Genomic DNA, 10,457 nt, shown 5'->3' with positions numbered 1-10,457 from the left:
TGGACGAAGTGCTAGAGATGTGTGCTCGTGTGGAGAGCGGCAGCACTGGTGAAACGTGTGGAGGTGTTGGGAGAAAAAAAGGAGGCAGGGAGAGGAGTGCAGAGCTGTGCATGTGAATGTGGATCTCTCTCTATCTCCCTACAATGTTTTTGCTTTGTTTTTGTTTGTAAATTTCGGCCAGTCGGCTACTATTTCTTTGTTCGTCTTGGGAATTAGACAGGGGGAAGTAGCCATATAGGGGCGTGAGCCCGCCTTTCGGCATCAGGAGTTACAGCTCGCTCAACTTGACTCTACTTAGTGAAGAGGACCCACATATTGATCTCGTGAGCTGCGTCATGGGGAATTTGCAGTCAGATGTGCGACTGCGGGGCTCGAACACCCGACCTCTTGGTTCGTAAGCAAGTGCAGTGCCCAATGTGCTACAGGGTAGTCCGATGTTTTTATCTCTCTCTCTCTCTCTCTCTCTCTCTCTCTCTCTCTCTCTCTCTCTATCTATCTCTCTATCTCTATCTCCCTCCCTCCCTCTCTCTATCTCTCTCTCCTCTCTCTCTCTATCTATCTATCTACGATCTCTCTCTCTTTCTCTCTCTCTATCTCCCTCCCTCCCCACCCACTCTTGGTGCACCTAAATGGTCATGAAGTCGAGCCCCAGGTCAGCGGAGCTCCCTAAACCTCACCACCACTGTCACGATTCACGTTGTGTGTGCGTCCCTCGATGCAGATCATGTTTAGCATTTAAGTGGTTTTGTATCTCTAGTAGTAGTAGTAGTTTCTACACTATCTGACGTCATGGGTGAGATACTGCATTTAGTGCTGAACATTGTCACGTGTTTATTGATTTACTCGGATGGAGAGCCAAGGATAACTATTAAAAGAAAGAACCAATAATTTTCCATGTTATCCGTAGTCGTCCAACACTAACAGTTATAAGCAAGATGCTGTGTAGTCAGAAGGTGCAACAGCTAGTGCAATACACACTCATGTGATACTGGCATTCAACGACCTGATGTTACCCTCTATCACGTCTCGATCCGAGTCTCACCTGCACACCTGATGAGCCGTCAGAATCCATACGGAGAAAGGTGTGTCGTGTGATACTACTTGTTATTGTCGTTCGTTAATAATCCACCACAAGTTCCATTCTACACGGTACATGTAGTTCATTACGAAGAGATAGTGCCGTCTGTCTAACTTCGTGTTCTCGTAACTTCCTCTGTTTTTCTTATCTTCGATAGACAACAGCATGCGCCTTCCAAGTTGGATGGTTGTCGTTTCGCGTTCGAAGTGAGCCGTGGCCGTCCTGTGCCGTGGTCCTTCGGCTTTCGTCACCATCTCGCCAAAGCCAACATTCTTAGTTTGCTGTGGTGTTTAGCTTGTTGTCGTCTTGAGTGCGCTCAGCTTCCCCTTTCTCATGTTATTTCTGACTTATAACCTTCCAAGTTGAAAGGCTGTTGGTTTGCGCATGCAAAACGTGATCGAGGGTAACATCAGGTCGTTGAATGTCAGTATCACGTCAGTGTGTATTGCACTAGCTGTTGCACCTTCTGACTGGTTTTTGTGCTTTGTTTTCCGTTGCCTACATGATCTTGCAAGTCCTCTTTTCTGCACCTACTTTCAGTTGACGGCTAATACAGGCCAAGCATCCCGGGATGATCGCCGAATTACTCGAGGACAGGAACAGCGGCTACTGCAAGTGCCTTTCCTTCCTGGATCTTCCGGTCGTCAGTCATTGACATTTGTGGGAAGCACTCTTTGGAATGCCCTTCCCAGTGATATTCGCCTCCGCAGTGCGGCTTTTGCCTTTTTTACAAACCGAGCTGAGCTAAACGGCGCTACATTGTATCCAGTGCTTTGCAGATAAATTGTGGTCAATTGAGATCCACATCTGACCTCCACATCTGACCTTGGAGATATGTCGGAGGATGGTGGCCCGCTTCAGTAATAATATTATTATCTTGAATCTACCTGAATGCACAACAGCCAGATTTGTACATGGACCGATAGAAAATTTAGACGCAAGCCACTAAGTACTCTAGCAAGACATTATTGATGAAGCACTAACAGAATCTTTCACATTTACTTCGAAGTGTCATTATTATTATTATTACTTCGTATGACCATACCTTTTGGAAACATCGCTTCTCAACTCCAAACTCAAAAACGGTCTCTTCACTGCGATTCGAATTCAAAATTGCATTACCCCAAATTGTAAGGGCCAGGGCCATCATCAGGGCCCGATGATTAGAAAATTGATAATTAGAAAAGTATGTTAATACCATTATAACTATGAGAGCTGTCATGTCCATTTTAACTCCAATCAACTCCTTTAGCTACAGGTCACGTGACATTCGCTGTATTGCTGCAAGTGGCCACAGCCACCACGTAAAGGGGTAATAATTTTGCTGCACCAAATTTGTCGAGCTGCAAGAAATCTCACAGTCAAGGTCAGAAAATGGCAAGGTTCAGGAAAACTTGGACGCATTTGCCTGTACTATTGTTCGTTCTGGATGTTAGTCACAGGAGTATGACCATACAGACGTTTTTCTTGCGAACAGAATGATGGTTTAAGGAAGTAAGCTGGAAGTGGCAAGAAACCGCTACATGCATCCCCTCGCTTTCACTGTTGCGAGTCGCATGCAACAAACTCGCCAGAACTACGACTAGGGCCAGGGTGTCAGAGGACCCACTGTACCGCCGAACAGCGATGTTCATACCTTTTAAATTCAATATCAAAACGTTTATTTACTGACTTTTCTCGTGTGCTCGTGATGGCAATCGTGAATCAGTCAAGTGAGAATTTAAGTCGGCAGGAAAAGCGAGAGCTCCCACGTAGGGAGCAACACACAATTCCCCGTTCATTCAGTGAACCTTTTTTTATATAACCAGTATGCAGCACCCCACTTGGTCTTTTGCACATGGTATACAATCATATTCATGTATCAAAAGTGTAGTATTACATGTGCATCGCGGATATGCAGTAACTCAGTTCTAAATAGCGTGGAAAGCAATGCCAATACACCGCGTGCGTTCTTTACAACGCTTTCCCTCCCTCAATTGCATTCTTGAAGGTACTCCGCCGCTGGAAAGAGTGTTGGTATGCACCGTCGAGCCGAACGTTGCCAACCCAGAACCCTGCGATGTATTCGAGGTGAGTGAATGTTTACATCCTGGTACTGCTACAGTGTATTTCTTTAGAAAATTTTTATTCCCGTAGCTATGCAGAAGACGTTACTTCAGTAACGTCTGGCGCTAGCCAGGGTCCACACAGCTTTAATTTGGTGTTTGTTTGTTTGTTTGTTTGTTTGTTTGTTTGTTTGTTTGTTTGTGTCACGCCTGGCGCTATCCCGTATCTGTCCCGTACCGTATCGCACAGCTGGCCATTTGCTGGCTCCCGTATCTGTCCCGTACCGTACCGTACCATCAAACACAGCTGGCTACAAACAGCTGGCCACAATAGTATGTACATGTACATGTATACGACTCCCTGTGTGTTGCCACTGTGCTTGAAGGGGACGGTTGCACTTTTCGCAGCTCCGTTTAATCTGAGTTTTCAGTCGTTCCTCTTACTAGTCTTGCCAAGGGGGTGGCTCTGAGTCCACCAGAGTTGCCCCTGGCGTATTTCTGAATTTGCTGGGGCGAGGGTTCCGCGACGCGGTCGCCAAGGCAGTGTCTTTTCAGTCACGACCGTTGTCGTCCTCGTCTCTCCATTCTTGGTGGTGTAGCTGACCCCCGAATGGTTTCAAACTGCGAAGCTCGGAGGAGTACAGTGGTGGCAGAGGCATGAGCTGTGAGTGGAGACGGTTGCTGGAGATGGATGGTGATGCAGGGAGAAGAGTTACGCTGCCTGACGCCGCGTGGGAAATTGTTTGAACCTGCAATTTCAGTTCGAGCGCGGTGGACTTCTAGACGATGTGTCCTCATGGCTGTTTTTCAACGCTTGGCCTATCGCTGATATCCCTGCGTGGGATGTTCTTCCAGTGGAGTCCAGGTGGGACTTCGGGTGCCCACATGTGCACTCCATCACCTGGTTGATTGTTTCGGAACTGCAAAAATAATTATTGTTTCCTATTTTGTGCGCATCTCTTGTCATCTCTTTTTTCTATACGTCGCACACCAGATGTACTACTATCGCCGTCTTTCTCTTGCTTTCTCTCCCTGCTTGCTGTTTTTTTTTGTTTCTGTTGCCACTGTCCCTCATCATACCCATGCTTGGGTGGTGGGCGGCGTGACCCGTTAGGGTAGCTGCCAATACAGTACGACTCCCTGATGTATAGAGAGACTTTCTGGAAAGAAATAGGGAGACGAGGAAATGAAATTAGAATGGATGTTAGTTGCCGAATAGGTGATAGGATGCGTCAGTAAAAACATACTTTGGAAGAGACATCCCGTCGTCTCCAAAATAGGCGTGGACGGGCGAGTCAGCGCCGGTCACAGGAAACGTCGGCAGAGAGATCCCGTCGACTCCAGAACGCGCGTGCTCGGCAGAGTCAGCACCGTTCCAGGAAACATTTCCATCAGTTCCTACCACATGCACGATGAGCTAAGTAACAAAGCATAGCGTAGGGCCCTGAGCTTCCAAGCTCTCTCGTTTATTATGCAAAATCGTTGGCACACGATCCAATGTGTCTCTTCCCATTCTGTAGGGCACCGGACTTTGCATGGATCCAAAATAAAATCAACTCTTTAAAACTAACGTGCTTGTCATGTTCCTTACGGGGGAACACCAAACTCAGCGTCAAACTCAGCGTGGAGCTTTTCACGAAGGCAGAGACTTGCTTTCGGAGAACAACATTCATTTGCTTTTAAACCTCGTAAAGGAGTTAAAACTTGTCTCGTGCTGATTGGAAAGTTGCAGCCGCCCACCTACGTCGATAAAGGGTCACCCAAGTGACAAAAAGGCCTCCAAATGCCAAGATTCCGCTATTCGTAGTCATACTGAGTGCGTTCGATTATGCCCACGAATAGATTCAAGAATCGATCCGTGCTATTCACATCACCACACGTGAATAGGGTGCATGGATTCCGAATCGATTCCAGGGCTCCAGACATGTAATCGAACTGCGAGATTCCATTGAATGATGATGATGAGGCTGAGGGCCGGCCCGGAGCCGTCAGATGCTAAAACCGACCTTTATATGGGAAAAAATCATATCCTATGTTAGTTGTACTATCTGAACGCAAGGAGCATCAGGAGTCGTATGCAAAAACACTAGAGTTGATTTGGACCAAGGGAAGTAAAGTTATAGCCTCTACAATAGGAGACCATTACAAATTGCATCTCAATTTTGGGTGCAATACCAACAATTGTTTCACCTACTTTGGAGAATGTTTTTGGTTTCCTTTTGCCGATTTCCACAAACTTAGGCTTTCTGGAAAGCTCTGGCGACGAGGAACCGGTTGGGCCCAAATCCGATAGCAAATAAAGCACAGCACAAGCGCAACAAGCTGCAGACATCGCTTCAGCGCTGGACTTGCGCCGTCACACGAAAAACGCTCGCCATTTCCATCTCCATCATCCCAGGACGCCCAATGTTTTTCGTGAAGATGCCGTGAGAGCTTCCAAGACGTCTGAGCCTGTTGCCGAGATCGTAGATCACTTGAAAAGTGGGAAACCCCAGGTCTGGAGCGTTTGATTTACACGGAGAAATGCAAAGTGCCGTGACGTATCTTGCACGCTTCGTATCTGGGGAACGTAGCATCGTGCCGCGATCGCGCTTGCTGCATTGGATTCCTTGGAGTTTTCTCTTCGGTTTACATACTTGGATTGTCCCGAAAGACCGATATTTGACTGAAATACGAAGGTTTGTAGCTTGGTTGTCCAGGCCAACCAGTGCGCAAACTCGCCAACTTTCAACTGCATTTTTCTGCACTGTGCAGTGTTTTCCATAAGGTCGGTTTTCGCATCTGACGGCTATTTAAAACTGTATAATGAATCGATTCAAGGGCGTAATCGAACGCACTCACTGAATCCAATTCGTTGACGTGAACACCTTCTTGGTCTGACCTTAACATCCCTGCTCCATCTTGATCATGTTGTTACCTGCTGCACCACATGCTGGAGACTTTTTCTGCGCCTGCCTCGTTTCTTCCAAATCTCCACTATAGCCAATCCTATGAAGAGAAAGTGTAACTTGGAGTGACACACCATAACTGTTGCCATTATTTTGCTACGCCCCCGTACGCGGTGTCATTCGATGTGAGGTGGCTAATAATAATATTGAGCTCATGTCATGCCAAAATGACAGACAGCTTCAGAATATTAGCCGCAAAAGAGTATTAACACTGCTTTCCCTTTCTTGTGGCTCGGCACACAGTATCCTATGTTCAAAGGATGGAGGAGGCATGAGTCGAGGAGAGAGAACCTGGCCCACGCGTACGACCTGGGCATGTACATCTTGTTGGAAGTTCAAGGACGCGCCTTCCGCATTCCCCTCGACAGGTAAAATTTGATTGGTATATTAACAATATGCGTAGCATGCCAACGGAACAAGTTCAGACCATGATCGATAGCGATGCTAATGTATCGCATATGAACTATTCTCATTGTCCGCACAGTTGAGGAGTGAACTTTCATATTATTTTGCTACACAAACTCTTGACCTTTCTACGCTTTTTTTCTTTCTTCTGATGTTTTTTGCAGATGCCATGTTAATATTTCAGGCAAGGACATGATGTTTGCTTGGGAAGGTATGAGAAAGGACGAGGAAGGACTGGCAATCAGCATCCGATTCTCAAAGAAAAGTCACGTAAGCGCAAATATAATCAAAGAAAGTGATTTTGTGAACAAAATTTTCTTCAGAAGTTTAGACGGACTCGGCCATTTGAAAATAATTTGAACCTATCCACCTCTGCACACTGCGCTCTTGACCCACATTCACCACTCCATTGCGAGGTACTTGGGTAGGTAATATGTATCCTCCAGGCAGCTGTTTCACTCACTGAGAGCTCCGCAGTACTTCTTTGGATAGGCCACTATTCTATGCAGAAAGTGCGCAATTGCGCCTCGCTTGCTCTATAAATATACTCATTATTCTATCTGCTATTCATTCGCTATCTACCTCCACTGAGAAGCTCTCAATGATGAGCGAAACAGCTGTTTGGAGGATTCACATTATTTCATCCAACTATCACACACTTTCTTTTCTGAACTTTTATCACACGGCATTTGCTTCTTTTCGCTCTATACCCTTTTAATCTCTTCTCTTATTGTTCTAATGTCCTCACCGTTGTCTGCAGTGCTAAGAAAATAAATAAATATTTGACTTTTTTGCAAACATCAGCTTGTGCCCGCCGCCATATGGATGGCCAAAAATTGCTGGTGTGAATACGCTTGTGTGCGTGGGCCGCCGCATGTCAATACGTGTAAGGAACGTATTGGTCCCATCTACTGTTTTCTTGCAGAGGAAGGTACTCAAAAGTGCCATCAAACGAGAATGCAAGCAGTCTCAGTGAGTATTCAATCTCTATGAATGGAAACTCTTCGAATTGAAATTATTATTCTTGGACGGTCGTTCGAACTGCATGTACATGTAATTTGAAGTCTGATCTAGTCTCAAGCCTGTCTCATGCAATTTACCTTCAGCTTTCAACTTGTTGCCTGGTCATGTACACTACCACTAGCCGTGTTGCGAAGACTATTTTTAAAAAAGGTTTAAATTTAGGAATGGGTTTGCTCCCACAAGTGTCAAGTCAAGTCGGCGGAATAGCGAGAGCTCGAGTGTGGAAGCAAACCCATTCTTATAAAAAATCATCGGCGAAGTCGCAACCACTAATTCGCAAGTTTAAATTCATTACAGAAACTCAAAACACATGTACATGTACATTTGTTGCGCACTTGCATTTCCATTCCAGGTTCGTCGCGGACAAAGATGTGGAATTTCCCCTACCTACACCAACAACAGTTACTGCAACTGCTTTTTACACAGCATTGTAGTCAAGCATGATGTCATCATTATTTGAGTCAATCTGTTGATCTTGAGTTTTGAACAATAATCTATTAGGCCAAAACAAAAAATAGGCTTGTTTCCGGTCGGCAACCCCTCAGAAAGGAGACTCGGTCGGCCGGAATGAAACTTTTTTTGGATACTTTTTTGGTTCCTCAATCGTTGTGGTGTTGATGGACAAGAGCACCTACACATGTACATTGTACATATATCATGGCAAGGATCAATGTCCAAGTTGACTGACTCACTGTTCTTGTACAGCATGTGGTGTATTCCTGTTTTCGTACATCCTGAGAAATCAAGCAAACAGTTCGAGTCCTTCCAGCTCCGTTCTTCTAACTCATATCGACCCCGGAGGTTTTCGAGCCGACAGCTGAGAATCTCTGCTACCTTGTAGGTGTTTCGATTGTGGAATTCGGTTGAGATTTGACTGAGTTATGACTCGTTGAGTGCACTTGCACACATGGCATTGCCACCGTTTGTATGCATTTGGGACCAAAACTAGTTTCAGAATTTGGGAAAAAGTGGCCCGGTCGGGCGACCGGAAACAAGGTCATTATTTGTTTTGGCCTTAGCATTAGCCAAGCCTGACTGCAATATTCCTGGCATTTGTTATCCCGGACGACTCCGCTGCTAAGGCGTTTGCATGTTTCGTAGAGCCTCCGAACTAGGATATTGTGAATGGGACAATGCAGTGATGGTCGTGGTAACATTGATGATCTTGTTATTTGATGAGGTACATGTACACTGGACATTACTATGTTCATAGCAATTATCACCCGCACTACTTACGTGGCAGCATGGCTGTTGCTGACATCGCTCGCCAGTCATCACCAAGGTGTGAGCACAAAGCGAACTCCATTGGTCGAGCGAATGTATGCATTGCACAGTATTTTTATTTATTTATTCAACATCTCCTGGCCCGTCCGAAGACTGCCAATAAACATGAGAGGTCAGGTGATAGCCAACCACGGCAAGCTAAAAGGGAGAAAAAGAAAGATGCTGTCAGAGAGGGAAAGGAGATAGGGAGAGAAAAAGAAAGGGAGGCACATTAGTAATACATGGGATCACTTCGGATGAGACAGTGTGGAAAGCTGGACTTTGAATTTCCTGATATCCTGGCATGTCTTAATGCTAGTAGGCAGGTTAGACCAAAGGGAGTATGCTGAGAAGAAAGGGGATTTCAAAAACAGAGAGGATTTGCGTGTGTGCGTGCGTGCATGCACTCGATGACGCCAAAACTAATGGTGCACATTAGGAGCTGAACACCATACCAGTGACAGTTACTAGTTTAATATGCATTCTGCTCCCCAGAGATACTGAAGTTCATGAAGAGCAAATGCATGGCACAGTACAAAGCAAAGCACCGTTACCATGGTTACTGTTGTCGCCCGGACGTGCTCAATTCACGAAGTGGAAATTGGGGGGAAAAAGCTCGGAATGGCACGAAATTGGTCTGTTGTAACTCTGGTGTTCTAAGCATTTGGGTCACTGCAGGTGAAGATCCATACCAACGTACATGCACATCAGGGTACACTGTAGATGGCTCTGAATACGAGAGGAGCCAGCCAGTTACAATACACAACGAACACCAAGTAAGTTCCAAAACATGGATATGCGTCACCAGATCACCGAGTGGGATATACGTGTACAGTATTTCGAAGTACTTGAACATGGAGAAGACAGCTGGCGATGATGATCATACGAATTTTTGACTACGATCATCCCTTTAGCCTCGCGCACTGTTTAAAGCAGCTCTTACAACTACGGTGTCTCGTGTTGAGTGATTTAAGTTCCTATTAGATAATATCATATTGTAGAAAACCACCTTTTAGTTAGTTTGACAGCATGGTATTCCACCACCTTGTAATATGCTGTCAAATTGTACTTCGAAGTACATGTTCCTGGACAATCTTGTTATAATAGGCCATTCACACTACGCCCAAAACGTGGCGTACGTGACGTTTTCGTCCGGATAGCCATGACAACATGGAACGTGGCGGGAAAATCGTACCCCTGATACGAAAACGTAGACGACGTATCTGGACCCCTGTACCGAGTTTCGTTCTGTCGTTCCTGGCAGTTTGTGTCCAAAAGAAGCTGTACACACAGCTGTACGAGCAGCGTGTACGTGCCTGTGTGAATGCACCTGCATGAAAACGACGTCTGCTAGTACGTCGTATTCCAAAACCTGACGCATATTGTAACGTAGTATGAATAGCCTATTATACAGTGCTGGCAACTGAAATCCGACCCCTGAGCGGTGCGCTCACATCGCAAAGACCCAACACGGGACAGTAAAACTACGAAACAGAGACCACTAGAATGCGGATGCACGGCTCAGTGGTCGGATTTCAGTTGCCAGCACTGTACGTGCATGTAAAAAGCAGAAATTTTCGGTGAGGTTTTATTTTCGGTAACTTCGGTGCCGAAATATTTACCGAAAATAAAACGCACCGAAATTGTCCGTATAGTACTAGTACACTTACCTGGAACGCGGGTTTACCGAAAATT

General features: G+C 45.7%; 1 protein-coding gene across 2 annotated transcripts; it reads left to right on the top strand.

Annotated features, from left to right (window-relative positions):
* The first annotated feature begins 2,817 nt into the window (after positions 1–2,817).
* On the top strand, positions 2,818–7,994 carry LOC135823455 (uncharacterized). Of its 2 annotated transcripts, XM_065336303.1 has the most exons (5): positions 2,818–3,148; positions 6,315–6,439; positions 6,641–6,746; positions 7,402–7,448; positions 7,852–7,994. In XM_065336303.1, exons 1-5 carry the CDS (start codon positions 3,008–3,010, stop codon positions 7,931–7,933), a joined length of 501 nt encoding a protein of 166 aa, XP_065192375.1. In that variant the 5' UTR covers positions 2,818–3,007; the 3' UTR covers positions 7,934–7,994. The 2 variants fall into 2 exon arrangements, with proteins under 2 accessions (XP_065192375.1, XP_065192376.1); XM_065336304.1 differs by lacking the exon at positions 6,315–6,439.
* Positions 7,995–10,457: the final 2,463 nt, after the last annotated feature.

This window comes from Sycon ciliatum, chromosome 8, assembly GCF_964019385.1.
Source record: "Sycon ciliatum chromosome 8, ocSycCili1.1, whole genome shotgun sequence".
Classification (NCBI taxonomy): Eukaryota; Metazoa; Porifera; class Calcarea; order Leucosolenida; family Sycettidae; genus Sycon; species Sycon ciliatum.
The sequence above is the reverse complement of the archived record's forward strand: the minus strand, read 5'-3'. Positions and strand labels throughout refer to the sequence as shown.

Coding starts and splice junctions, on each gene's coding strand:
- LOC135823455 (XM_065336303.1), top strand. CDS start 3,008: ATGCCAATACACCGCGTGCGTTCTTTACAACGCTTTCCCTCCCTCAAT. Junction 6,440..6,640: donor TTCCGCATTCCCCTCGACAG/GTAAAATTTGAT, acceptor TGTTTTTTGCAG/ATGCCATGTTAATATTTCAG. Junction 6,747..7,401: donor GATTCTCAAAGAAAAGTCAC/GTAAGCGCAAAT, acceptor GTTTTCTTGCAG/AGGAAGGTACTCAAAAGTGC.